Here is a 27,412-nt window from a genome sequence, read left to right on the forward strand (position 1 = left end):
CTGGATTTCAGAATGTGCAGAACTGAATCCAAATGTGTCCTTGCTCTGTCAAATTATCCTATCTAGTCTTAATATTATTCTTATATTCATAGTACATTGCTTCTTGCATTTACAAATCAATTTGGGAACCAGCATTTATTCCTTTTCATTGTGGTTCTCAGAATAACAGTTCCCTCTCCCCTTCCACTTTCCCATACCCCATTACTTTTTCACCCCTAGCCCACCGTTCCTGCAAACTGTACAAAATGGAGTTAGATTTAACCCAAGGCTCAAAAGGAGGAGACCACACCACAACTTCCATCAGCCATTCAATGACGAATCCTTAGTGACAATCAGTTGAATACATCCATCACACACCTGCTTCACATCATGTACAACTCAGCAAATGACCATGACTACAGCCATGTTCTCTCTACCTGTCACGTGTCTGTTTGTGCTCTTGTGCCCCTCCCTCTCCCCATCTCCTATTTGATTCTCCAGCTCCTAATTTCTGCGATCCAGGCAGCTCAGGGGGATCTGCCGAGGTCCAGGAGACTCTGGCTGAGACCATACGACTCATCTACCATGCCCAAAGTATTCTGATTGGACCATTCATTCATACATTGATTCATACATTCAAACATTCCTTGTTATTACCTAAAGTAAAACTACGAAACATTGTCAGTTGTTGGTGTGATTTTTCAATTTGTGGATCACGTGATCGTACCATTGGAAGCTGATCCATAGAGGGAGAGGAGGTTGCCAATCCTGTTTTTGATCCAAATATAAAAAGGAGAAATTGGTTAAAGTAGACCGTAATCAAATCTCAGTGTCATATTATTATTATTATTGAGCTCTTATAAAATTATATCTAGATTTTTCATTTAAATGACTATAACACCTGCAGGGCCGCAAGGAGGGACAGCGCGTGTGAAGTAGTGTTGGGGTGTGGGGGGCAGAGAAGGGTGGGCTCTTGCTTATGTTGTCCTTTGGGTGGTATCTTGATCTTTTACATCATTTAATTTAACCTCTTTCGGATGTTTTTCCAAGCAACTAATCTGTACGTGGGCAAAACACGTAAAGGATGCTCCGTGGGAGGACGTCCTCCTTAACCAATCGATAACCAGAACACAAGATTGACATTGCGTTGGTCCAATGATCCGTACCAAATGTCATTATCAATTCTCTACCATTGTATTGTACGTGAGCATGACCAACTGGCGTTAAAGCGATCGAATCATACAATACCATATTAAAAATAAAGCTTGCTAGCTGCTAGCCGATGGCTTACATAAAATAGTTTTGAGGGTCATTGCTAGGTACATCCAGAGGGCTCTGGTACATCCCACAATCCACTGGAGGAGGGTGTGTCCAAACAAAACAGCCGAACGACTTCAGCTAGCCACTAGACTCAGCTAAAATGGCCAGTTTGGGCAGAGTTGCAATTGTTCTGCGAAACTTTCTTAAGAGGCCATGGACGTTAAGAACTTTGACTCTCCGTCGTGCCCTGGGACCTGGTATATTGGGGTCTCTGATTGGAAGTGGACTAGTGTACCTTCACAAAGAACATAGCTGGACGGCTTTGCCATTCGTCGTACACGCAGAGGAGGTAAAAGAGTGTGTGCCAACATATTTATCTCAGTGCTAATGGCTATTGGCTATTGCTAGTTAGTAGCCAATGCCAATGAATCATTCGAGCTATCGATGTAGCAAACTTATCAATCAGTCCGGACCTGGATTTGTGGCCTGGGTCCGACAGTATCTAGCTGAATAATGTTGTCGTTTAGTTGATCTATCATGTTCATCAAACTATCTTTGTCTATCTTATATTGCACTATCAGGAAGCAACAGTGCCCCAAATGTCAGCTAGAAGGTATCGTTTCAACCAATTTGCCTCCATGATGTATGAAGGAGAACCTTACATGACTCCAAGAGACTTCCTATTCTCTGTGATGTTGGAGAATGTGGACCGTAAGTATGAACCCATAAGATTCTTGATGAGGATACCCATGGTCGCAGTTCTGTGTTGTATCAGTTTTGTACTTGTCAACTCTAAACTTAAACTTCAAACAAACTACTAATTTAGCCTTGACAAAGCATCTAGGACGTGTTCTGCATCGTCATTCTTCCTTCACTTTTTCTCTTAATTGTGCTTGCAGATAAGTTGCAAAAGAAAAATTTAACCAAAGAGGTGAGTGTTGTAATAATATTTTTGTAGATGGCATATTGGGGAAAGAAAGCTTAATGGAAAGTCGTTGATATGTTCCTCATACTGTTTATGTAACGTTTGCAGGAGATGAATAAAATGCTTGCATGTGCATCGCAGGCTAAGGCAGGCTGTAGTCTGTTCCGATCCATTGGAGACAACGGTGGGTTAGACTTAAAATATAGAGTTCTCTTTTAATATTTTGTACCGTTTGTGAAAAAGATTGTATTTTGTCATTTGAATCTTATGATTCTAGGTCTGATATCCTACACGGAGTACCTATTTCTGCTCACTATTTTGACTAGTAAGTTATATATACATCCAAATATTCTAGACAGACTCAGGAATCTGCCCTAAACCCCTCCCCTTTAGAATGCTGATGAACGTGCATGCTCCCTTTTATACTTGCTATCTGCATGTGTTCTGTAATTTACATGTAAAGTTCCTGGGTAGCACCCTCGAAAGCCTGTAATGTCTTCACTCCCACCAAAAATGCATTGTCATTTCAGAGCCACGTACAGGATTTCATATTGCTTTCAAAATGCTTGATATTGATGGCAATGAGCATGTGGACAAAAAAGAGTTTCTCAAGGTAGGCCTGTGTCTTTAATAGGTTACTCTCAAGCGATTACATTTATTTGATAAATAAAATAATTATGCCTCGTGGACTTTGGGATAAGAATTCAATAGCTCAGTTGTTAGAGCATTTGACTGCAAATCGAGGTTTCAGGTTTAACTCTACCCCTGTGCATCACATTGGTTAAAAGCATATAAATGGTAACATCACTATTACATTATGGATGTTGCCACAAGTAAGCCTGTTGGACTGTTGATGCCGGCCGGCGGACGCATGACAAGTGAGAGAGGCGAGTGAGATGTTTTGTCACAGACTCAAGTTCGCTCGTTCTGTACGATGTTTAAATGCTTTGCGCCCGTCACTGCCGCCTCAATTGGGTCCTCAATTGAAGCTGTTGTGCAGTGATTTTAGCTGCTGTGTTCTTAAGGTTTAAGGAGCTGAGTGACATGGGTAGTTGATAAGTGAATTAATGACATGTTCTCTGTTAATGCTGACATTTCATGGATTATTCAGATAGAAGGTACGTATGTGTTACTACTTGGTTCAGATTAATGCACCCCAGGTGTTTTGTTTTGCGGAAATGTATCACGTTAATAACTTGTCCCCACCCCCCTTTTCTTTTCTTTTTTCCTTCTGTTCTTTTAATTTAAGCTCAAAAATATTATTGGAAAAAGAAAAGAGAGAGTTTCCCCGGAAGGTGCCACAGACGTGAGTCATCTTAGAGAGCGGCGTAAACAAAGGAGCGCGTTGCATATTTCTTGCATGACGGGGCCTGTAGTAGTAACGACATGCTGAAACGCGACGTCATCTTTCAGAAACCTGTTGTCGAGGTGGACGGTGTGAACACAACACTGCAGGCTTTCTTTTTCGGGAGGAATGGCGAAGGCAAGCTTCAATATCAAGAGTTTCAAAGGTAGAAATGGCGTCGTCCTCCATAGGGATTTTGACTAATGCAACTTGGTAGTGGTATGTTCTTGGTAATGCCATTCTATGCTGTCCTTACGGTGTATGTCGTGCTTGAGATGGGGGGCCGATTTAGTTTTTAATTGTTTTTACAGGAAAAAAAATAGTGCACCGTCATACAATGTCATTATAGTCACGGCGACGTTTGTCCAACGTCCGTCTCTTGGTTCTAGGTTTATGGAAGACCTGCAAGGGGAAGTGCAGGAGATGGAGTTCCTGCGGTTCTCCAGGGGCATGGACACCATGCGGAGGGAGGACTTTGCTGAGTGGCTACTGCATTACACTAACGAGGAGGACAACGAGGCTTACTGGGAGAACATGAGGAAGAGGATACCCGCTGGCCAGGTATGACAACAAGAGACGGCGCAAATCATGTAGACGGGCTTCATCTTGGAGGCAAAAGTCACTGTTTGTGGCCAAATTATGTTGGACAATGTCTGTTCAAATCAGGGTTAGAGTAAGCCCTGACCCTATTAAAGTAATAGAATTAGTACAACATGCTTCAATTGTTAATGAGTTCGTCAAATGTGATCCTAAGGGTCAACTCTTTGGGTTAGGGTTAGCCCTAGCCCGAATCCTCACCCTGATTTCAAACTGAGTCTTTTTTTATTTATTTTAGAGCATCACGTTTAATGAGTTCAAAGCTTTTTGCCTCTTCGCCAACAACCTGGAGGATTTTGCCTTCTCTGTGAAAATGATAAGTGAAGCCAATCGTCCTGTAGGAATTGGTAAGTCATTTTTGTAGGTCATTTCTCACAGTTGTCAATTGCATGTCCGAACAAGCCATCGACTGTGTTTAACTCCTTATATTTTGCAGTCCAGTTTAGGCGAGCAGTGAAGATTGCAACAGGGCACGACCTATCAGTGAACGTGCTCGACACTGTGTTCAAGATTTTTGATCTGGACGGAGACAACTGTCTGAGCCACAACGAGTTCCTCTGCGTGATGGAAGAAAGAGTCCTGCGTGGGCTGAAGGTACTGTTGTTCTTTCATCGTTTCAAGACTACATGAACCAGGAATCGTTGTGGTGGAAATGATGCTGCGAGAGGGGATCGGCGGATGGGCACTAATTGTGATGCGGTTGTCCACAGGTGCAGCCTCAGCACGGCCTCTTGGACTACTGGAAGTGTGTGAAAAGAGAGACACTGAAAGGTGCTCAAGAGGCGCTCCAGAAGACGGGTAGTCCTTTCTGAAGAGCAACGGTGTGGGGGTTTAAGAAGCTCTATTTTCTTTTCACTCACTGGGAAATGTTTTAAGGCTTACCACTGGCTCCCCCCCCCCGCTCACTTGATGTCTCAACAATGCACTCCATGGTAATTAATCAAGGAACAAAGCAAAAAAAGAAATGCATTTTTATGTGCAGCAATATTTCTAATGCTATATGTCAGGGTGTGGTTTTTGTTTACACTTTTACATGAAATTGGTTGATGTTTTATACAATTTGGTGGATGGATTTGATCTGATATACAAAAAGCATGAAATATATTTTAACAAATTAGTAATCCAAACTTGGCACTTTGATACTGTGTTGCTAAGTGCATAATGTTTACAAAGGTTTACTGTGGTGTTTCATAAAAAAGAAAGTAATTGTGCGGAATACTATTGTACCAATACTCTATTGGTACAATTTTCAATTGTACCAATAGATGTATTTAAATGAAGTCTAAAATGATAAATGTGTGTGTGAAAATAAATTGCACCAATTCAGTTTGTTTGTCCCATGTCTGGCATTGAGATTTTAAGCTTTTAACAGCACTGGTTCATTAGACTTTTACAGTCTCTCCCAGTAAATTAAATGTCTGTAATTAAAATGGCAAACAAAGGAAAAACAACTATTCAGTTATTTATTATAGAGTTGACCCTTAAGATCACATTTGATTACGTAGGTTAACAATTGAAGCATGTGGTACTAATTTTCTTACTTTATATATATTTGGGAGAGTTCAGAAAGTAAGGATTAGAGACAGAAGACAAGTATACGTTGTGACAAAGAAACCAGGTGACTGATGCCAAAGGTTATCATTGAATACAGCATACATAGCTGGAATACAATAAAATTACATAGCCATCTTTGGTCTTATCACTAACTATAACTCATACATATAAATTTGTATTGTATCAAAAATAGAAATTACATAGCCATGGAAAGTAAGTTCACATTTTTGACATACAATATATGTAATAGAGGAGCATACGTCGGGGACATTGTATGTGATTTATTTTTTTTAAATCTTGGCTTTAAGGACTAAAAGACTGAGGCCGTTTTTGCCATATTTTTAACATTCTTATTTATACTGCCCAAAGAATTGGGTTTTGAAACCCAATGAGCTAACAATACTGGTATCATTCACTTTGAAGACACGGTATGTGATGTAATATTCATAGCATATAGAAACACAAATGAAACGGTTGAGATTGTCATTTTGAAAACGGACCTGTGCTTTCAATCCTGGGCTTTTAAAACAAGGCCTAGTCAACAGCCTCTCTTTAAACATGACTCTTCTTGTCTGAAAGGTGATTCTGTGGCCTTCTTCCTGGATTTCTTCTGGTAATTTTGTTTTCTTGTGGCGCCCCGAGAGGCACGTGATGAACTACAGCCATATTGACCTCCAGGTATGATAGATCAGGGAAGTGCTTTCTAAGTGTTGTAAGATCCGCTGTGAAGAGGGAAAAGAAAACAAAAGTCATTAATACCAAGTCTACAACTAGAACAGCTGGCAATGAAACAGTGTGTGTTATTAACCTCATAAATTACCTCAATGAGACTGAGGGGTCAGGGGTCATTCTCCTTCTTCACCGTCACGTCTCCATCTCCGGCCAGGATGGTGGAGATCTCTCCCTGCATGAAGGCCCAGGGCACGGTGGATCCAGCCAGGGGACAGCGCTCTCCGCTGGGGCAGTACACCTCTCCTCCAGGGCCCTGGCTGCGGATGGAGCCACGCGTGCAGGGGAAGCAGAACTTGTGGTGCGGGACGGAGGGACACTGGACAAAATGAGTGTCCTCCAGGCGCTCTCGGCAAAGAGTGCAGCAGAGGAGAGCCCCTGGGGGCCCGCTACTGGACTCCCCGGCACTCGTAGTGCTGGGTCCTCCACTGGCTCCCTGCCCCATAGCTGCCTGGGAGACTGCTGCAGAGGCGGTAGAGGGACTGCCACTGGTGGGGCGTCCAGCGGCAGAAGAATGAGCCGCTGACATGCTGGGGCCATCTCTGGACATCTGGCTGGAGCTCAGGCTGTCAGCCACTCCCATCAGGGCTGAGATAGGCGAGGGCTGGCTGTGTGAGCGAGGCGGGCCCTCTTGAGGGGCAGCCATCCCCGAGAGTGGCTCCATTCCTGGGTAGGCACCTCTGGGCCAAGGCTCCCTCGCCGGGTGATCTCCCATGGGCCTCCCTTCGCTCTCTCCGTTCTCCGACCCCGGGGATGCCTTGCGTCTGCGTGCGGTGCTCTTCGGCGGAGCCTGGCGGCCGGCGGGAGCCATCGACATGCCCGCATCCGGGTAGGGTTGTGGCAGGACGTCGGGCATAGGAGGCTCCTTGAAGGCGCGGACAGCATCGCTGAGCAGCTCCGTGAGTCCACGCCAGTCTCCAGCTCCCTGGCGCCTTTCGTACTCCACGTAGCGCAGCCCAGAGTTCACCGCTTTGCCCACATCTTTGGCCGAGTCGCGGAACATCTGCCTGACTAGCTCTGGGATGCCCGAAAACACCATTCCAGAACCACTGGGGTACTCCACAAACACTTTGAGCTCAAATTCGGGCCCGGTTCCCGCGTCGAACGCTAGAATGCGACCCACCAGATTATGGTCTTTCCTGAAGCGCACGTTAAACGGCGCAGAGCTGCAGAGGGTCACCAGGACGTCACGCACCGCTTTGGGGCGGTTCGGCCAGCCCTCTGCCCTGCTCCTGGCACTCTCTGCCAGCTCAGCCATAACCTCCCCGTTCCTCCAGACTCCTGCATCCAGACCCACCAGTGCCGAGGCGCCGGCCCCGACACCCAACGACATGGCCGACACTACCTGACGCCTGCCTACCTCACCCATTAAGGTACCAGAGGAGACAGTTAGCGGAGGGCCCCCAGCCCTGGAGCCCGGGACTGGTGCCAATAAGCCATGAGGGGCACCCACTAGCCCCTGAGCAATCAAAGCATGGGGTATGGTTCCATGTAGAGAAGGTACTGCCCCAGCCATTGCCCGTCTGGTGTTTGGGCTTTGCCTGCTCCCCTCTGACATTGCTACATCCTCAGCTCTGTGGAGGCCGTTGGGGAGGCGAGGGGATACCCCATATTCTCCCCTAACTCTGTCTAAACGCTCTGGATGTTGCCTTCCACCTTCCAGTGGCCCACCGGAGCTGGGTTTGCCTTGCTGAGGGCCTGGGGACCTACCGTCTAAAACCCCATGGGTGCTCTTCAACTGTCTCGCGGTTTCTATTAGGAGCTCGATTCGGTCTGCTCCATCGTAGTTCACGCAGCCACGGCACACGGCTTCGCTGAATTCCCAGAGCATGGCCCATGGCATCTTGGGCAGATCGCAAAGGTAACACCATTGCCGTCTAGAGGATGCCTGCGAGGCGGAGGACATGTTGTTTACAGGCCCTCGCGTACAAACTTTGTTGAGCGGCCTACGCGTTTCAGTCTTTGCTTTTTAAGAATTATTTAATATTCAGTCACGTCGAGCGACATGCTTCGAATGTTTTGAAAATTATGGAATTGCGCTCGTAGTGCTCCTATTGATTCCAGCTTTTAAAAGTTAACGACGATTTCTTTCTCTGGTTGTTCGTGTCGGTCTGTCTGAGAGGAAGTAATATGTTATAAGACACCGGATACACCTACGCGGCACTGTCTAAGCATCCTGGGAGCTGTAGTTAATTCGAATCCATACTTTCTGAAATCCATTAGACTGATCCTAGTCCTGCATTTAGTTGTCAAAATTGCAAACCATGTGATCACACATTCGACCATGAAATTAGACTACTTGATTTGCACGTGTAGTTCACGCGCGGCAGTGTAGGCCTACTCCAATCTAATAGAACTCTGTGAGAGATTAAAAAATTATTAGGCTCGTGCCATCACTAAGTCACCTGTGAAAACTAGCTTGCTAGCTAGTGAGACCGAAATTGTAAGAAAAGTGGGCAGGTCCTAGTAGACGTTTTGTCCAACTATAATGAAATCGACTGAATAATCTATGACTAGCCTAATGCTGGGAACATTACGATAGCAAATCCATAGCACTACATGGTGTCAAACGAAAGCTACAGTAGCTAGGCTAACAAAGTTAGCTAGGCTAGTTTGCTTAGTCAGTTACTGTATAGCTTTTTCTTACAGCTATGTAAAATGTGTCAATGGGTAACTGTCTAATATGCGCTATTTATATGGCTTAGCCTTGTGTTTTAGTATAATTAAGGTCATATCTTTAAAAATCAACTAAATGTATAGAAGCTAGCGACTCGCGTTTGTATCGAGAAACGCTTGATAAGGCAGTGGACAGTGTTTAGTAAACTAAACAAACAACCTTATTACACACGGTTGAAATGAATATAATGGTTTGGTAAGTGTGTCCTGTTTTGTTTGTTTGCCTTCCTTGACTACAGATGAGGGCTATTCATGTTTTCCTCATCCTAAGCGTTTTGTTTGAGAGAGGCCTTGGACAAGATTGTCAATGGGATGTAAGTCTTTGTGATCTTGGTGACCCTCGAGACCCCAAATCCACCTGCACCTTCGACAGTCCTCTGACCACCCTGTCAGGGGGCATAGAGGTGCAGAGTTTTAGCACCAAAGTACAGGCCATCCTCGACACCTTGATCGACCAGCCCGTTGACACTCATCAGGGTACCATAGTAAGTAACAGCACCCGACTGAGAGCACTGTAAAACACTTCTTGCTGCAGGTCGTGCATTTAAAATGTAGTTTCGGTGTATTTTGGTTGGCCATTGGCTATAGTGATTGTTGCGTGTCAAGTGTGGGTTTGATCCTGGTTGACTTCTACTGGTTTTATCCTGCAGCGTTACTATGGTTTTCCATATTACCTACGTGTGGACCTACTGTGCGACACAAAGGTACCAACACGCCATTGCACAAACCTGCTCTGTATGCTTTGATAGTGTCTGTTTACACTGGTCCCATAGGAAAGATCCGGAAGACCCTCTATTTGTCCCACAGGAGGAGTCCATGCGAACCATGCAGGAGGCTTTGTACACTGGGCTGACCCCCAAGATTGTTCTGACCTTCCAGGAGCCCATCAATCCCAGGCGCCTCAAGCCACAGAGACTGCAGATTGTCCTCAACACAGCTCCTCTGCTCGACACTGGTATGCGTTTGATCATTTATTATATAGGTCTTTTTATTTTAAAGAAATGGTATGTCACACTGTATCAATCATTTATTTGAAATTTGCTTTTGTGTGTGTGTGTGTGTCCATGTGTCCCTTGTAGTCCCTTGTGACAGTGACTTGTGCCAGCTGGGCTGGTATGCTCCCATGCCCATTATTAATGGTTCGGTAGTGTACAGGATTAAAGTTATGTCCAATGGTCAGGGTCAGAATGTGCCTCCAAACAAGTAAGTGTGTGTGTGTAAATGTGACATCACTTCCCTCCTGAAGGGATTAGTGCAGTGCATGATGCCAGTCTGTCAGTGTGAAGTGTCCCCTGCCTGTGTGAGCAGTTTTGCAGTAAACGTCAACGGCTTTGTGCGCACCCTGGGAAGAAGTAAACCAGAAATTTCCTTTGGTTTGAAGGTGAGGGACAGCGCTCCACAAGAGCAAGAAACACAGGGGTCAGAATAGTACTCGATACGGGCCTCTCAAATGTTTTGAACGCCCAGTGTCTTCAAAAAATGGGAACAACCAACCAAAGGACACTGTTGTTGAGACACCTCTCTCTCTCTCGCTCTCTCTCTCTCTGTCTCTGTGTGTCTCTCGCCCCCACTCTCTCTCTTTCTGTAGATGCCAGTGCTGGAGGACATGCTCTCCCTGGACACTCCCTCTCGCCCCCTGTGGGCCACAGTGGGTCGCGCCCCTGTGCTCATCCTGCCAGGAATCCCCGGCTTCAAGGCCGTCCTGATGACCGCCACCGATTTCCAGCACACGTCCGTGATCGAGGTCAATGACGGATCAGTTCGGAAGCATCGTTTCGCCCGATTCAGGCCGCGAGTGTGTGTGTGTGTGTCTGTGTGAAGCGTTTACACCCAATCCGTGAGTCTCCACAACCTGTGAATGTGGCACGCAGGTGGGCATCGAGAGCTGCTGGGCCGGCTCCCTCAACTGCCCCCAGGCGGAGTTCTCCTCGATGATCCTGGAGGCCATATCCACCGAGAGCACGCTGTTCATTCGGCAGAACCAGCTGCTGCATCGCTTCGTGGGGAACTACTCCCTCCTTCCTCTCAGGGTCCCTCCCTCAGGTAACCCCCCTGCAACCCCCTCCCCCCCCCCCCCCCCCCTCGACGTAGTCTTTGTCATTCGAGCCTGTCCTATCCTGTTCCCTTCTCACCTCCCTCTTCCTGGGCTGGGCAGCCTCCTGGGAGCAGGTGCTGCGCTCGGTGTGCGTGTCGGGCTTGGTGCCCGTGTTCACGCCCTTCCGCGGCCGCGAGTACTTCTACATCCTGGGCGGGGGCTGGCAGAAGGGCACCCTCTACAGGGCCGAGGTGTACGGTCAGGCCACCATCTGTCGTCACCGATTTTGAAAAATTGCCATATTCCTTTAAAAATGGTTTTTGCCGTGGGTGGGGGGTTCAATGTGTTCTTGTGTGTTCCCCCGCCCTCCACACGCTGGTTCCTGTAGATGGATATGTGACTTACACCGAGTTGGTGGACTCCACTGGACGCACTGCTTGCGAGTTCTTGAACGGTAAACGAACCAGCACCCGGATTTGCATTACTGTTTTAGTGTGAGCTTTGGGAATGCACGATGAAATGAAGCCCTTCTGTTGCTGTGTGTGCTGTTTCCTGTGATCTAGGAGAACCCACGTGCGTGTGTGTGTGTGTTCCGCAGATCCTTCGTGCAAGGTGATATGGGCGGCCCAGGATTCCATGCAGAACCTCACAGACATGGTCCTCGTTCAGCGCGTCAGCAAAAGGAACCGTCCAGCCTACGCCCTCCTCATATTAAGTACTAACGATCAAGTTATTGTATACCCGCACGCCTCATCAAAACGTTGGCTATTGCCAATGACGGATGCTACAGATGAGAATCTAATAACAGTTTGTGGTGTTTTGCAGAAAATAACTTTAACTTTGGAGATACTTTCCCTGAGTTCGTTCCTAAAGGTAAACCCTCCTGTTCCCCCTTCTTTCAATGTTTTTTTATTTTCACCCATTTTTTAAATTTTTTCCCCATGTTTTTTGTTGTGTGTGAGACATGACATTGACACTGCGCCTGTGCAGGCAGCGGCCTCTCGTTCACAGCAGTGGACACCATGCAGGAGAACACCAGCGTGGCTTTGGTGTTGAGCGGCATGACCTTTAACCCCATCACTAGCTCCCTCTACATGTGGGGCAACGCTCTACTCTGCTCGTGAGCGCTGTCTCTGTGTGTGTGTGTGTGTGTCAGGGGCATAGGTTTCTTCTTAAAAACAAAAAAACAAACATTTTTAAGACAGCCATATTCAACGACTTCATCCCCAGTTCTTAGAAAGAAAATATCTCGGGCTAGATGAGCAGTCACCTAAAGGCTAGTTGGTCTCATCCCCACAGCCTTGACTGGGGGCAGAGCTACTTGTTCTTCACCGGGTTCCCCCTGGACCAGATGATCAAGTACTTCACCCTGTCCTACCAAAGAGACTTCGCCTTCGTCACCAAGACGGAAGAGGTAAAGCGGGGGGACGGGGGACGTGGTGTGTCAGAGAGAAATGGCGTGGCTCCTTTTGGGCTTGGTGGGGGGGGGTTGCGCTCGTGTCCGGGGGAATGACGCAGGCCTTCACCCCGTGTCTCTCGTGTTGCTTTGGCAGCTGTGGTGGGGCCAGGAGGGGGTGGGGAAGGTGATGAGGATGAACCCCTCTCTGGGCTGGCAGGCCTTCTCCAGCCTGCAGGCCATGAAGGGCCACAAGTCCTACTCCATGAACTACACGCTGCTCACCATCTTCTACGACTCGGACAAACAGCTCAAGGAGGTAACACCTGGGAGTAGCTCGATAGACGGTTGACTTTTGTCCTTGCTTGAGAGCTTGACATTTAGTCATTTAGCAGACAGTCTTATCCAGAGCTTGACACCATTGCCCCCCCCCCCCCACCAAACACACAAACAATATCTATTGTTAATGTCATCTCTCTCTCTTTAGGTGGTCTACGCGGTGGACTCTGATGGAAAAGGTTCTGTGATCAAGAGAAGACTACCTGTTCCTGACATCCTGTCCTTCAACCTCTTCTCCACCGCACCCCTCGAAGTGCACCACTTAGAGTACGGCGCCATGAACCAACTCCTGTCTGTCCCTGTCTGTCGAGACCCAGCATCCAAAGTCCTCATCCACACCTCTCTCCTCTCCCAGCTCCTTCAGTGCGTTCTCCTTCCCCCTCACCTGCCCGTTCTTCTTGGAGCACCTGGAGGACTTGCCCAACCCGGAGATTTACAACCGCATCCAGAGCTACGTGGCCGGACCCCCCCTGGTGACGGCCTTCTCCGGCCTCCACACCGCCGCCTCGCTGGCCACCTACCAGGGCCTGCTGAACCACCTCCTCAAGTTGCACTCGGACTACATCATGGTGACGCCCGTCCACGGCCTGCTCGCTCCATACCCGCCCACAGCCCCGCGATAGGGTTTTTCGATGTACTTTTTGGATTTGAATCTTAAATGCAGCTCAAATGACCTTGCACCTCAATGCAGAACTAGAACGACCCATCTGTATACCGTAGGGGTGGGGGGGGAAATCGATTCACATTCTAATCGCGATTCAGTCTTCTTGCGATTCACAAATTTAAAAAAAATTTTTTTTATTTTTTTATTTTTTTGAAAAATTGTGAATCGATTTTCAATCGAATCGTGACCCCAAGAATTGAATCGTGAGGTACCAAAATATTTCCACCCCTAGTATACCGTGTATTTGATGTACTGCATTTTATTGTGTGCATTTGACGTGCATATCCCCCTGTATTGTGTTGCTTGCGAACTGTACTACTCCTAACTGCCTATGCAAATTGCCCCTTGTGACAAGTGAGTTGAGTTCCGCGAGGGATTTTAACAAGTGCTCGCCATGTCTCCAGGATATCGGAGACCCAGTCCACAACCCCATCTGGCGCTGGTGGAAGGACCAGGTTGTGTATAAGGTGAGCTTGTGTTAGTCTCCCAACCTCCCATCTGGATAGGACACAACCAGATTGTTCTGGAACATTGTTTTCTTCTACTTGCAGGACTACTACTTCTACATGGCCAGCAACGCTGTGGCGTCCTCGGGCTTCAACGTGGAGATGGGGAGCTACCAGCGCTCCTACTTGAGCTCTGAGAGGTTCCTCCCTGACACCATCTACCTGGACCGGGGGCAAACCTTCTCCTTCTCGGTCTATCTGGCCTGCGGCATGGCAGAGCACCTCGCTGTGGAGGACGAAGCCATAGGTCAGTGTCACGCGGGGGGGGGGGGTGCTTGAATTGGGAGGCACACGGTGGTTGGGATTCCATGAATCTTGTTACCGATGTGGTGGAGGTGCGGTCTTCTCTCGGAAGATCCTCCTCGATTCACACGTTGAGAACCTTGTGCTCACATGCGGCGTTTAGAAAACTGTCTGACCCGGACTGACTGGTTTCAGGTCGGTCTCTGGCGGCTGATGGGGGTTTTTGGTTTCTTTTTTCAGATCTTAATGACATCAACTTCATCTGGATCTCAGCCGAGGTGTCAAACGACGACTACATCCGCGCCCGAGTCACCAGAAAGGAGTTCTTCAACACGGGAGCTATAGTCTACCAGGTCCCTCCCCTCAGCGAACCCACTACAACACAAACACGAACGACACTTCCTGTGCCATCACCGGCCTTCCTCCTATATCCATCCCCTCCGGGTTTGAACGGTTGATTTAGTGACCTTGCTTGAGGGTCTATCGAAGCTACGACCGGATTCAAAGCCATACTCGGGGGGGGGGTGGGGTCAAGCGTGTCGTTTTGTCTCCCAGGTGACCGTGATGGACAGAGGGATGTTTCCGGGTCAGGCCCTGGCAGGGGAGCGTCTGCAGTACGTGAGCCTGCTGTTGAAGGTGAGAGTCGAGGGGGGGCAAGAAAAGGGGGGGCAACTCTTAGTTCAGCGTGAGGCGAAGGTTGGGACTCCCTCCCTTTCGTGGATGTTCTGTCGGGGGACTGGTCTGGAGATGGGGGTTCTTGTGTTTGCAGGTGGGCAACTCGGAGATGCAGTGCTACCAGGACACAGAATCAGGAATGGCCCTCACGGTGAGAATCTTGTCACATCTCTGCTGGACCATGTTTCCCGCTCCTGGTATCGTTGATCCCCAACGACAACGTTCCACAGGAACATGAGAATCAGAATCAGAATGGGATTTATTCGCCATGAAAGTTTATACAGACAAGGAATTTGCTTTGGCAGGAAGGTGCATACAATAAACATATAGGGACCTACAATTTAAATATGTGGACTATCTATACTAAGGGTACATAAACTAGCAGTACTAAGTGGAAAATGATGCCAGGTAACTCCATTTCTGTCTCGTCTGATTTGTTCCCCCCCCCCCGGTTGTTGTTAGGGCCAGCACAGTGTGCCTGTCTACATCGGCTGTCCTCCAGGAAACCGGCTGGCGTTTGACATCAGCACCACTCTGGAGCAGTGCACCCGCCTCAACAAGCGCTACTTCAACTGCCCCGAGCCTGACCCCATCATGCCCTGCTTCTTCTTCGATGACAGTGAGCTTTTTCAATTAGTCATCGTCGCCCACAATATTCATAAGCAGGGTTCGAATTACGGGGGGGCTTGGGGGGGGGGTTGATCCCCGTAATGAAGACTCGGACCCCCCCAAAAGAGGTAAACACAACAGGTCGGGGGTGTCGATAACTTTATATATTGTTCTTACCTGTAATCGTAAATAATACTTTACGCCCTGGAAAATAAGTTGACCCCCCCAATTATCATTGTATAATTCTCACTCTGGTTAGTATGTGTGTTTTGGGGTAAATGACCAAAGGGATTAGTATGTGTGTTTTTGACAAAATGACCAAAGGGGTTACTATGTGTGTTTTGGATGAAATGGGAGTCAGGGAGTCAGGTGGCTGAGCGGTGAGGGAATCGGGCTAGTAATCCGAAGGTTGCCAGTTCGATTCCCGGTCATGCAAACTGACGTTGTGTCCTTGGGCAAGGCACTTCACCCTACTTGCCTCGGGGGAATGTCCCTGTACTTACTGTAAGTCGCTCTGGATAAGAGCGTCTGCTAAATGACTAAATGTAAATGACCATTGGTATGTGTGTTTGGGCCGAAATGACCAAAGGGGTTCGTGTCAGGGTTCGAATTTCGGGGGGGCTTGACCCCCATAATTAAGACTTGGACCCCTCCAAAAGAGGTAAACACAACAGGTCGGGGGGGTCGATACATTTATATGTCGTTCTTACCTGTAATCGTAAATAATACTTTACGCCATGCAGAAGAAGTTGACCCCCCCGATTATCATTGTATAATTCGCACTCTGTTCATAAGGTCACTCAGACACGCGGAAATATTCAGGCCGTGCGACAATGCCGCACCTACGGGCCGAGGAGGAAAAGGATCTGAGATGAGCCGTCTTCTGAGCAATGCCGTGGTGAACGTCTCTCACTGTTGTCGTGACGAGTTCTCCTCCCCTCTTTTTCCTCTCGTCAGTGTTCTATCCCTTCTTCCTGATCCAGGACATGGTTTCTGGAAAGTCTGAGCCGTTCCTTGGGAGGTGAGACGTCTCTCTCTCTCGTTTATCCTTTTTTTTTTTTATCTCTTGCTTTTACGTGATATGTTTGTATCTGAATGTGGATCATTGTGTATATCTTTTTTTTTAATTTTTTTAATGTATTTCCAAACAGCTATACCTTCAAGATTGTGGGTGGAGGGCCGTTCTCCAAAGACAACATACGCCTCTTCTCTCCAGAAGAGGTGCTGATGTCCAACAGTCTCAACTTCAGGTAAGCGCACTGAAGATACACATGAAACGCCAGCAAACTTTCTGAAAACGGCGTCATTAGTTTAAATGAAATATAACATGTTACCTTGGGGGCATTTAATATCACAACACACATTTGAAATGTAGAAACAGTTTCTTTTTTAAAAACTATTCGCATCAGCTACTTGGTTCCAGAACCTTCTAATGACCAATTCTACCCCCTGGGTGTGTGTTCATGCTCCTCAGCTCCTCAAGGACCATGGTCTGGATGTTTGCCGATGAGACCCAGTCATTGAACGTCACCAAAGAGGGTTTTGTGGTCCTGCATGGCACCACCAACAGAATCAAGTATCAGTTGCTCCCCTGACCCTGAACTGTCCTACACCTCCGCAGTTAGTGTGGAGTCGATTCTCAGACGCTCGTCTGGAGAGAACCCTCTCACGTTTTGATGTGTGTGTGTGCTGTGTTGCAGGTGGCTGTGCCAGAGGTATTCCCCCTGCGGTGACTTGCCAGCTCAGAGTCTCCAGGCTCCAGACTACTTCTTCATCATTGAGATCTCAAACAAGTATGTGCTTTTTTGAAGGTCGTGGGAGACAAGTGTTGTGAATTCACAGTAAAGCAGGAGTTTCCGGTTTGTTCTTTTTCCTTTGCAGGGGCGTAGATTTGAGTACCTACTGTGACTACGCGCTACGGTTTACCCTCCACGTGCATGGCTTCCCATTGGATCCTCACAGAGGCCTGTTCTACATGCTGGTAAGTGTGCTTCGTCCTGTTCCCCCTCAACCAAAATGCCCTTCTCAAGAGGCTGTAGTGTACTAAACTCCCTTCTCAAGAGGCTGTGGTGTACTAAACTCCCTTCTCAAGAGGCTGTAGTGTACTAAACTCCCTTCTCAAGAGGCTGTAGTGTACTAAACTCCCTTCTCAAGAGGCTGTAGTGTACTAAACTCCCTTCTCAAGAGGCTGTAGTGTACTAAACTCCCTTCTCAAGAGGCTGTAGTGTACTAAACTCCCTTCTCAAGAGGCTGTAGTGTACTAAACTCCCTTCTCAAGAGGCTGTGGTGTACTAATTCCATTGAAATTGTCTCAACCTCCTAGATGACTTTTGCCACCTTCTCGGCAATCCTCTTCAGTTTCATCGTGTACAACTGCTGCGGCCCGAGCATCAAGCGTCTGGCCCAGCTGACCTACATGGCCGCCCAGCAGTGGAACAAGGCAGACACCGGTAAAACCCCACTCTTTAAAAAAAAAAAAAAGGGGGGGTCAGATGGCTGTGCGGTTAGGGAGTAAGGCTATTAATCAGAAGGTTGCTGGTTCGATTCCAGGCCGTGCAAAATGTCCTTGGGCAAGGCACTTCACCCTACTTGCCTCGGGGGGAATGTCCCTGTACTTACTGTAAGTCGCTCTGGATAAGAGCGTCTGTTAAATGAAATGTAAAAAGAAAATACTATATAACAAGGCAGAAGGTCCCTGTACTAATGCTACTTTGTGGTGCATTGTTGCTATCCCACAGTCTGAAGTGGTGAGTCCAGCTCTCTAGAATGTAATGTTTGTTCTTCTTTCTTCCAGATTCGGACATCTCCTTAAGAGACAGTGAGCATAGTGTACTCAGACAACTCGAATGAATCCACCCCCATGGCCAGCTTTTTATACGTGACAAGCTTTTAAAACAGTACACTACAACAACGCTCACCATTCACTTTATTAAAAAAAAAGAAAAGGCAGTGTCAACGTGAAATAAACTTTTATATTAGAACGTCCAAGGTTCACCCTTCTGTGCCTACTGTAAGTAAATGAACACAATTGAAATTGGGGGGAGTTAAAAAATTAAAGATCAAACATTACTCACTGATACAAAACTCTCACCCTTCTATTCTTTAAGTTACATGAGAACTAGTGTCAGTTTCATACCATTATTCAGTTTCTATGTGTTATACAGGAGGTGTAGACATAAATGCAATGTACACTATGCAGATATAGGATGACAGATACTCGGTGGGGTGTGTTAGTTGGCATGCTGCGCAGTAGAGAAACACAGCTTCAATGTGTATGGATAAGGACCACCTGCGGAAAGAGGGTAAAGGTATATGAATAAAATGGTAAAATAAAAAAGTTACAAATATTCAATGTGCTGGATGGTTTGAGAACTCACTAGGGTTCTTCATCTGGTAGTGGTTCATCAAGGCCAGAGCCTCCATGGCGTCGTTGATGGACTCCCACTCCAGCAGGCCGGAGGAGCTGCGCTCACCTGTAGCCCCGCCCGAGGCAAGAGAGACACAGTCCAATTTATTGACACTGGACGAGAAGGCTTCCTGGAAATGCTACGCATTTTTTTGTCATGTATACGATGGGTTTGGCGTGAACGTTACTTATCACTCACTCTTTCCAGAAAAAAGTTTGACATTCGACGCGCTCTTGATTCCCAGTTCGTCGCAGACCTGGTAGAAGATAGAACAACGTCAGAATCCTCTTCCCTTCTCAGACAAAATGTTTGATACGGCACGGATCAAACTCATCATTACTATTAATACACAAGCCCCTCCCCCTTTCTCCCACCTGGCTGAAGATTTCATTAGAGATGTCAGGCTGGCCGTTGAAAAAGTGCAGGACGTTGCTCGGGTGCTGGATGCGGTTCTTGGCCGCCTGTTCCGGGGAGGTGAAGCGGTTGTTGCGGGAGCCATGGAAGTCTTTAAAACTGCTGGAGCCGTCTTCCAGCTCGTAAGACTGGCCGGGCATGATGGCCTGCTGTTTGGACACACTAGCAGAACACAGGCATCTGTTACTCCAACAACTATCAATGCAACTACGCTGGCACAAAATAAATCACAGGACAGCGCTGCGTTTTTGTGGATCGTTAGTGAGGAGCGCTTACCAGACATTGAGCTTCTGCCCAAACAGGAAGTTGTTGTTGAGGTGGGTGATGGCGCGGTCTACAGCATAGCAGTCTCCCATCTCCACCATGGCTGCCCCAGGCTTGCTCTTCATGAACTTAACCTGAGCGTAGATAACAACACAGATCAGGAAACAGTAACATCTTTTTCATGTGTCCTGCCAATCACAAAGCAGTATTTGTTCGTCGATCTGTTTGTTTTTGTGTCGCTTGCGACTCACCCGCTCCACGTTGCCATAGAGACAGAAGACGTTGAACACCCTGTCTGCGTTGACCTTCGAGGGCTCCAGGCCGTACACCATGACAACGGGGGAGTCCGCATGGGGGCCGTACTCAGGGGGCGGGGGGCCGTATCCAGGCCCAAAACGCTGGCCTCGACCACGGCCCCCCATGGGGGCCCCCATGCGACGTCCCTCGTAGTGCGGGGGGGGCCCGTAGCTCTCGTCGTTATAGCCATGATAGCCTCCCTGAGCGCCACCTTGTGTGAGGATAATCGGGCAAATAGACATCCGAGATTAATGTGTCGCTCTTTTGCGGCTATCGTACTGGTAGCAATGTTTGGGGTTGAATGTTTACCGTAATCAGGAGGATGGTCTCCCAGAAGGGCGGGCTGCCTTGCTCGCTTGTTAGAATTGGCATTTGGATCTAAAGGCACCAAAGGGTAAAGAAAAGGTCAAGTGAACTGGACCCCTGATATCAAACCCCACTTCTAAGTGCACATGTACTGAACAGCTAAAGGGAACGGTTGTGATCAACATGCAGGAGTTGGGTCAAGATAGTAAAGTGTGTTAATTCGCTCATGAATCAAGTTTGCAGGCTTCGAGTTCCCCTGAGACCATTTTGTTGCATCACTAGAAATAATGTAACATAATGGAGATTTTTTTTTTTTTTTTTTTACAGGAGCATAAAGGACACAAATGCATCTTGTTCTCAAACTCACACACACCTTGTGAATTGTTCCAATTGCCTTCCCCGTCAGCATCTGTGCAGGTACATACACATACATCAACACCAAAACATGGATACTAGCAGGGTAGTGAAATATTCTAGCAACCAAACCACACCACTGCTGGACATTTTTCACTTGGGAGATAATGGTTGCAACAAAAACAACAAAAAAAACAGGCATGTACAGTTTAAAAAATGACATCTAAATATTGAAATCAATGAATGACCCCAAGCTGATTTGAAAATAACTTTATAACATTAGCAGCTACATTTTAAGCTACTGCTGCAGTCTGGTTTCATCTCACTTCCAAGACCCATTTTCTACAACGAGAACAAATATTGCAAGATTGAGACATTTGAAATGAGCTCTAGCATTCCTGTGCCAGGGATCATTCAACACACCATCTTGGGCAAACTTCTGTATGGTCATAAACACATGTACTCAACATCATGACAGAACCCAGGACTGGAATCTCAAAATGTTAATCTAGCAGAAGAACATTCAATAACACCCCACTAGAAATGTTTATGGCATGACTGGACAACTGACTTGCTTAACGAGTTGGCAAACTAGTTTTATCCAACGCGTTTGAATGATTTCCTGACTATAGAACGCGACAACTATTCTCCTACCCCCCTCCCCCCAAATCTGTATTGTTTCCAAGAGATCCAATAACGATCTGGCTCTCAACACGTTCAACCAGATTCCTCATTTGAAATTCCAAACCTGGTCTTCTTGAAAACGTCGTTAAAAAGATAAACGATTCACTTGGGGGGGATTGACGTTAAGTCACCACGGTAACACAGACATTTACATGTATCCCCCCCCCCCCCAATCAGGTCAGTCATGTCTTTACATGTACTTACAGCACCAGACATGGAGCGCACAGGACGCAGTGGGCAGGTAGGGGGCGCTCTTCAGCAACGATCCTACCCTCCACACCTGTGACTCCAACTCACTCTTCCCCTTTCCTTCCCCACCACCAGAGAAAGTACATCCAGCAATCCTCCGATAAGAGCGGGCCGGGCTGGGTTTGTTTTTCGGGTTCCAACAACAAAAAAAACAAAAAAAGGGCTGCCGTTTTGGCGGCGCGGTTCTCCCAGCTTACCGTGCTTTTAACCGCAAAGCAGGAGGGGGATTTGCACCGTTTGAGAGGGGAGTCTGTCCGCAGACACACAGAGCCAAACCTGCATCACACGGGAGGCGTTAAAGGCATCACTGCGTGCCGGAGTCAAGAGAGAGAAAAAACAACGTAGAAATCAACATAACAGCATAGAGAAGGGGAGATGGAGGGGGGGGGGGGGGTAAAGGGGAAAAGCAGAGCACCAGAGTCCATCAATGGAGAGAGAACTTTGGGAGAGAAAAAAAAAAGTAAAGATGAGGGTTTTTCTATCAGTCTGTCTCTGTGCTTGTATGCTTGACGGTGGTGTTTGATGCTTGTGTCTTCGTGGTCCCCCCCGCCCTGGGGTTTTGGTGTGGCGCTTCTCCTCGTGTAAGTGGCCGCGAATGTTATGCCGGTTGTTTTTTGTACGATAGCTGTCCCCCCTTGACGATGTGATAGGCCATCTAGTGGCTTGGCAGTTTTTTTTTAAGTCGTCTGGAGTGTCGATATCTGCGTGGTGTGTTGTCACTGGCCGTTCAGCTTGGGTGTGTTGTTGCCCCGTGAGTGTTCAGCTCGGGTGTGTTGTCGTGGTGTGTTGTCGTCACGAAAGGGGGGGAGGGGGGGGGGGGGGGGGAGAGGGATAAGGTAGGAAGACCGCACGCACACACACCCAGGTTGAGAGACGGAAAAGACTGGGTCTCTCGGCCCTTCTGTAAACACTGTCTCGGTATGTGCTGTCGTCTGTTTTCCCCTTCTCGGGGCTGTGTGTTTGACATCTCCTCTGCCGCTCTCTGAAGCGGCTGTGGTGTGTGACAACTGGGATCCCCGAGGGCTGGGAGGGGGGGGGGCCCCCCGATCACGCACAAAAAAAAATGTGTCGTGTCTGTCGAGAGGGTGAGGTCTTCAAGCGCTCGGGAAGGTGTGCGGTTACTCGTAAAGAGGACTGGTGGTTATCAATGTAATCAGATCAGTCTGTGGTTATGGCTGGGTGTCTGCTCACATTAGGTCCTGGCCTCTGTCCCTCACCATGATCAAACGGCACTATGGCCTCTTCCTCGCCAGAGGTGGAACAGAGAGAGTGGTGGTGGACTTGGAGGGGGGGGGGGGGGGGGGGGGAGAGGGGAGAGAGGATAAGGAGAGTATCTGAGAGTTGAGGTAGTGTGATTCCAGTGTCCCCCCGACTGTGTCCGATGCATACTGTGGAGGCTGCTGGTTGTTTTTTTTGGGGTGCTCGTTGTCGGGCTTGTTTGGGGGCTGGCATGTGTCTGCTGGAAGGCTCGAGGGGAGCTGGTGTGTGTCTGCTGGAAGGCTCGAGGGGAGCTGGTGTGTGTCTGCTGGAAGGCTCGAGGGGAGCTGGTGTGTGTCTGCTGGAAGGCTCGAGGGGAGCTGGTGTGTGTCTGCTGGAAGGCTCGAGGGGAGCTGGTGTGTGTCTGCTGGAAGGCTCGAGGGGAGCTGGTGTGTGTCTGCTGGAAGGCTCGAGGGGAGCTGGTGTGAGTGTGCACGGTGAGGACACGGGGAGCGCCTTTTCTCACAAGGGCAGCCGGAAACCTATTTTTTTTTTTTTTTTTTTACGAGCGCTCGGACCTAGCCGGATAGGAGGGCCATTCGGTCGCCTTGTCCGCCAGTTACCCGTACATGAGGAAGACTTGGGATGAAGATGTTGCGGCCGCGAGTCGAGAAAGGCCGATTAAGACCTTTCACGGGTGTGTTTGTGAGGATGTGTGCGTTGCCTGCAGCGCCAGTCAAACGACAATGTGTCAGTGAATCCTTTTACGTCATAGTCTGACACTCACGGCAGCACACCATCTCACAAACAAAGCTAGACAGGTCCAAAGAGGCCATTAGAAACCCCAACGGGTTTACGCTCGTTCTCAAGCTCGAGCTACAACGTTCCAGAATGTACAGAAACTAGAAAAGCAGCTTCACTTGGCTTGACTGCGTTTCTGAGCTAGCATACAAGCTCCTCGCTGACAGGACACTTAGATCGCAGCCAGCCAGCCTCGGGGAGCTACAGTGTCTGAGGCTTGTTTCCTCCTAGATATACGAGACACCCGTACAGACACGGTAGCTGCCAAGAGACGGGCTGCCCGAACCTTCAATTTGCACACAGAGACGAATCAATGTATCAAAAGCATAAGTTACAAAACAAAATCTCCAATATGTTTTTTTTTTTCTTTCTTTCTTTTTTACATTTAAATTTTATATATATATATATAAATAAATACATGAATGAGTGTAGATGCATTCCAAGCAATGCCTAAATGCATGGAAACTGCGCTGGAGTGATTCAAGATAGTAACACATGGGGGGGGGAAGGGGGGCGGGGACGTGAGTTTGTGTGACATGCTGTGTGGGCCTGCAGAGGAGTGTGAGAACCTGTGTGACGGGAGGGTCCAGGTGCGTTTCAACTGTGACAGGAGGTGCATTCGACTGACGTCAAAAATAAATAAATAAACCAGCGGGACGACTGAACATGCGTGAGCCTGAACTGGAGACCGGCTGCCCCCCCCCCCCCCCCCCCCCCCGGAGGTCGCTCCTCGTGCCCTTACTGTGAGAGCCTGCCGTGTTGCGAGAGAGGATGTAAAAACACAAGACGCGTCTCAGGGATAGTGCCTCTGAGATGACCTCCACAGCCCCACCCCCCTCCCACCCCCTGCTAATCCCGGGGGCGGGTGAACGGCCTTTTGAGCCGATGGGCGAGGTCACTGCGCTGGAGAGGCATTCAGAGACACTAGCCCTGGAGGCCTGGGACCCTACCCATCCCATACGGTGCCGTAAGAGTAGAAGAACCAGAGGAAGAGAGAAGGGGAGGGGGGGATGAGGGGCTGTTGGTGTGCGTGTACCTTGGCCGCTCAGGTTAGGGTTGGTGTAGTCCCAGGTGTCTTGGTCGTTCTTGAACACGTTGAGGCGAGTTGGCTGCGGAGCATGACATTCAAAAAAACAAAAACACTCAGAAATGAATGTTGAAAGTTCCCCGTGTAGCTGGCTTAGGGATCTGTAAGGAGACGGAGAGACGCACTAACCTTAGCATACTCAATCTTTAGGGTGCAGCAACCAGAGTAGATGTCAGCCCCATTCAAAGACGCTTTGGCCCTCTGGGCACTCTGCACTGAGTCAAACGTAGGGGAGTTATGGAAGCTTGGTGCAGTCAGGACATAATATACATTCTTATTCAAATCTGTCCATGCAAATGTGTCGTCTATCGCCAGAAAGGAGTGGTGATATTCTGCCTGGTTAATTACACCTTACATACTGACTGAAGTTGACTTTATTTAGGCTAAACAACAATGGCAAATATTATATTAGATCATCATTTAAGGATTCAAGTTGTAATGATTGGGTACAGTGTGTAGACTGTAGGAATTATACTTTAGCCTATAGCCTGACCACTTATACCTATAACAAAATGGCTTTCGGAATACACTAATTGTGCTACTCTGAAAAAGGATATTCAACCATGGCTTGAACCCCGTTCTTCCTGAAGATAACAATCCTCTGTACGGGCCCACAGTTGTTACAAATGGTGTACAGCACATCCTGCAAAGAATCGATACGGTTAAAAGACACAACCAAATATGATTTCAACAGCAATGACGTCCCAAAAAAAAAAAAAAAAAAAAAAAAAGGCATCATACGACATCTTAAAAGGCGACCGAAATCACGCGCGTGGCAACGTCGTTTGCATTACCGTGGTGATGGGATAGATGGGGTTCATGATGGTGAGCAGGAGGACGTTGTTGACGCTGCGCGAGTCGTCGGGGTCTCCCGGTCTGGAGATCTTCTGGCTGGTGGAGTAGTTGATGAAGGCGGGGTGGCCCGCGATGTACACCTGGTTCTCGGCTGCGTAGGTCACGGCGTTGCAGGAGCCGTTCAGGTCCTCGTACTCCACGAGGGCCTGGCGCTTTTTGGGCATCATGACCACAAAGCTGAAGAGGGGAAATGACCTTGTTGGTGAACCACTGCACGTACCGGACACGACTGCATAGTGAGAGTTCCGTTTGCTGATGTACGACGGGTGAACGGTGAGATTGAAGAAGGATGGGTCGAATCTGCAGACTTCTTGAAGTCAAGTAGTAGGCCTACGCAAAATCCTACTTCTTATTGAGCATGGCCATCTATGGCTGCATTGACCTTTGCAATTGTAGGGTGAGTTCTCAAGGGATTGGTTATTACCTGATGGTGCCAAACTCCTGCAGAGCCTCCACCAGGTCCGCCTCCATGATGCCATCAACTAGGCCCCTGATGTGCACCACAGGAGATGGGAGCGTTTTATGCGGGTCGTCGTAGCCCTCCTACAAATAGTTAAAACAAATTCAAACAGGCATAACAAGTTAAGTCCTTGACGGAGAGAAAGACGCACGTGATGAATAATATTATAGGAAACATTTGTCATTCAACACATTTTTACAATGTGTTTGCAGTGGCCCTTAACGCCACCCAAACAAACCCATCAAGTCCAGGTTATATTACATAACTACAGTAGCGGCTTCCAAAACTACTAGGGGTAGCAAGTAGCATTTAAACTAGCAGCTAGCAAAATGAGCTAACAGGCGGCACATTATTTTAGCTCGTGTACAAAAAACATGGAATAATCAAAGCCATAGCAAGCTAGGCTAGCAAGACCACACCCAGCAAAATTACCTAGTTTGCTAGCTAGTAGTGCTGCCATGTGAAGAGACTGGAGTCCTGAGAAGTGCCATCTATTCGCGCTAACGCGTAACATTACAGTAGCTACAAGCTATTTAGCAGCCATCTATGAATGTTTACAATCAAGCATGCATGCAATAAATAGCGCGGATGAACACGAGTAGTGTAGCTAGCCAAGAACGTCTGATTAAAATTGCTCAGTAGAGCAAGTTGAATGTACATTGGGGAAAAAGTCGTTACAGGGGATACTAATTCACATACACAGTACTAACTCACCTAGCTAGGCTAGCTAGTACTAGCTGTTGCCATTACAAATAGGGGCTTGCGAACGTTATGCGTTTACTATCCTCTCTGTTCTCAACACCCCAAACATTCAGGCTTCCAAATTCGACAAAGCAAACGTTATGGTGTCCTACTAGAGTGGCGTGTTAAATATTACCGTAGTCATCCCTCCTTCCTCAGTTTTTTGCCTTTTCGTTGCTCTGCCACCCTCGTTGTAGTAACGACCCGCCGCAGCAGCCATGTTGTCCCGAATAAACCCTTCAAAAACGCAAAATGCCGAGATGAGAAATTGAGCCTGCAATGAAAAGCATTGGTGAAACCTGTGTGTCAATTTCCCCCAACAGACGAATCAAACTTAGCCGAGAAAGTTCTCTTGTTGGTGATTGGATGAGACGAACGTCAGTTATCAAGAAGGCTGGCTCTTGGGTTATGGAACGCAGACAAAATGCTACCTCAATACAATAATTCATAGGTGCTAAATAATACACCGAGGAATTATAGGCCGTATATTAAAATGTATACAGGCGTGTTTCTACTGTGAGGCATCCTTTTTATTCCTGAAATGCAGTTACAATGCAAAATACTGTAGAAATATAATTTCAAATAAACAATGCCACGGACAATCAAACCAAAAGGTCAAGGAATCAAACCGAAACGCTTTAAAAGTAACCATCATCTCTCTGAATTAAGTATAAAATGTGACAAACTGTACGGACGATTATAAAATTCACCTAGTCCAAATTTAACACACAATTACATTTATTTCATTGAAAGATTACATCCAA

The 27,412-nt window shown here is 47.7% G+C and overlaps 4 protein-coding genes across 9 annotated transcripts; 2 read left to right on the forward strand and 2 right to left on the reverse strand.

Annotated features, from left to right (window-relative positions):
* Window positions 1-1,256: 1,256 nt before the first annotated feature.
* micu2 (mitochondrial calcium uptake 2) lies at window positions 1,257-5,432 on the forward strand. Of its 2 annotated transcripts, none has more exons than XM_062453405.1 (12): window positions 1,257-1,588; window positions 1,818-1,950; window positions 2,139-2,170; window positions 2,273-2,348; window positions 2,442-2,489; window positions 2,695-2,777; window positions 3,414-3,470; window positions 3,578-3,675; window positions 3,899-4,070; window positions 4,345-4,453; window positions 4,543-4,700; window positions 4,817-5,432. In XM_062453405.1, the coding sequence occupies exons 1-12, from the start codon at window positions 1,400-1,402 to the stop codon at window positions 4,916-4,918; spliced, it is 1,257 nt and encodes a 418-aa protein (XP_062309389.1). In that variant the 5' UTR covers window positions 1,257-1,399; the 3' UTR covers window positions 4,919-5,432. The 2 variants fall into 2 exon arrangements, with proteins under 2 accessions (XP_062309389.1, XP_062309390.1); XM_062453406.1 differs by having other exon boundaries at window positions 1,260-1,588; window positions 1,821-1,950.
* A 123-nt stretch (window positions 5,433-5,555) lies between these two features.
* Window positions 5,556-8,600, reverse strand: LOC134013703 (interferon regulatory factor 2-binding protein 1-like). Its single transcript, XM_062453374.1, has 2 exons — window positions 6,481-8,600; window positions 5,556-6,382 (listed from the first exon to the last, which is right to left on the reverse strand). The coding sequence occupies exon 1, from the start codon at window positions 8,293-8,295 to the stop codon at window positions 6,499-6,501; it is 1,797 nt and encodes a 598-aa protein (XP_062309358.1). The 5' UTR covers window positions 8,296-8,600; the 3' UTR covers window positions 5,556-6,382; window positions 6,481-6,498.
* Window positions 8,601-8,655: 55 nt separating this feature from the next.
* On the forward strand, window positions 8,656-18,558 carry LOC134013674 (cation channel sperm-associated auxiliary subunit gamma-like). 4 transcript variants are annotated; one of them, XM_062453295.1, is made up of 30 exons: window positions 8,656-8,749; window positions 9,305-9,550; window positions 9,716-9,769; window positions 9,873-10,020; window positions 10,145-10,268; window positions 10,374-10,446; window positions 10,654-10,809; window positions 10,937-11,108; window positions 11,221-11,358; window positions 11,489-11,554; window positions 11,699-11,815; window positions 11,926-11,973; window positions 12,091-12,220; window positions 12,400-12,514; window positions 12,654-12,815; window positions 12,984-13,102; window positions 13,191-13,404; window positions 13,904-13,966; window positions 14,051-14,252; window positions 14,489-14,601; window positions 14,804-14,884; window positions 15,018-15,074; window positions 15,386-15,542; window positions 16,490-16,553; window positions 16,684-16,782; window positions 17,007-17,108; window positions 17,233-17,325; window positions 17,414-17,513; window positions 17,856-17,982; window positions 18,327-18,558. In XM_062453295.1, the coding sequence occupies exons 2-30, from the start codon at window positions 9,305-9,307 to the stop codon at window positions 18,380-18,382; spliced, it is 3,396 nt and encodes a 1,131-aa protein (XP_062309279.1). In that variant the 5' UTR covers window positions 8,656-8,749; the 3' UTR covers window positions 18,383-18,558. The 4 variants fall into 4 exon arrangements, with proteins under 4 accessions (XP_062309279.1, XP_062309278.1, XP_062309280.1 ...); XM_062453294.1 differs by having other exon boundaries at window positions 8,658-8,832; XM_062453296.1 differs by lacking the exons at window positions 10,145-10,268; window positions 10,374-10,446 and having other exon boundaries at window positions 8,658-8,832; window positions 11,221-11,351.
* hnrnpl (heterogeneous nuclear ribonucleoprotein L) lies at window positions 18,442-26,931 on the reverse strand. 2 transcript variants are annotated; one of them, XM_062453387.1, is made up of 14 exons: window positions 26,785-26,931; window positions 25,872-25,990; window positions 25,387-25,624; window positions 25,150-25,235; window positions 24,722-24,818; window positions 24,542-24,614; window positions 20,594-20,629; window positions 20,224-20,292; window positions 19,869-20,125; window positions 19,630-19,751; window positions 19,314-19,515; window positions 19,137-19,195; window positions 18,910-19,016; window positions 18,442-18,821 (listed from the first exon to the last, which is right to left on the reverse strand). In XM_062453387.1, the coding sequence occupies exons 1-14, from the start codon at window positions 26,866-26,868 to the stop codon at window positions 18,763-18,765; spliced, it is 1,608 nt and encodes a 535-aa protein (XP_062309371.1). In that variant the 5' UTR covers window positions 26,869-26,931; the 3' UTR covers window positions 18,442-18,762. The 2 variants fall into 2 exon arrangements, with proteins under 2 accessions (XP_062309371.1, XP_062309372.1); XM_062453388.1 differs by lacking the exon at window positions 20,594-20,629.
* Window positions 26,932-27,412: the final 481 nt, after the last annotated feature.

The sequence above is a fragment of the Osmerus eperlanus genome, chromosome 27 (assembly GCF_963692335.1).
Source record: "Osmerus eperlanus chromosome 27, fOsmEpe2.1, whole genome shotgun sequence".
NCBI classification, from domain to species: Eukaryota; Metazoa; Chordata; class Actinopteri; order Osmeriformes; family Osmeridae; genus Osmerus; species Osmerus eperlanus.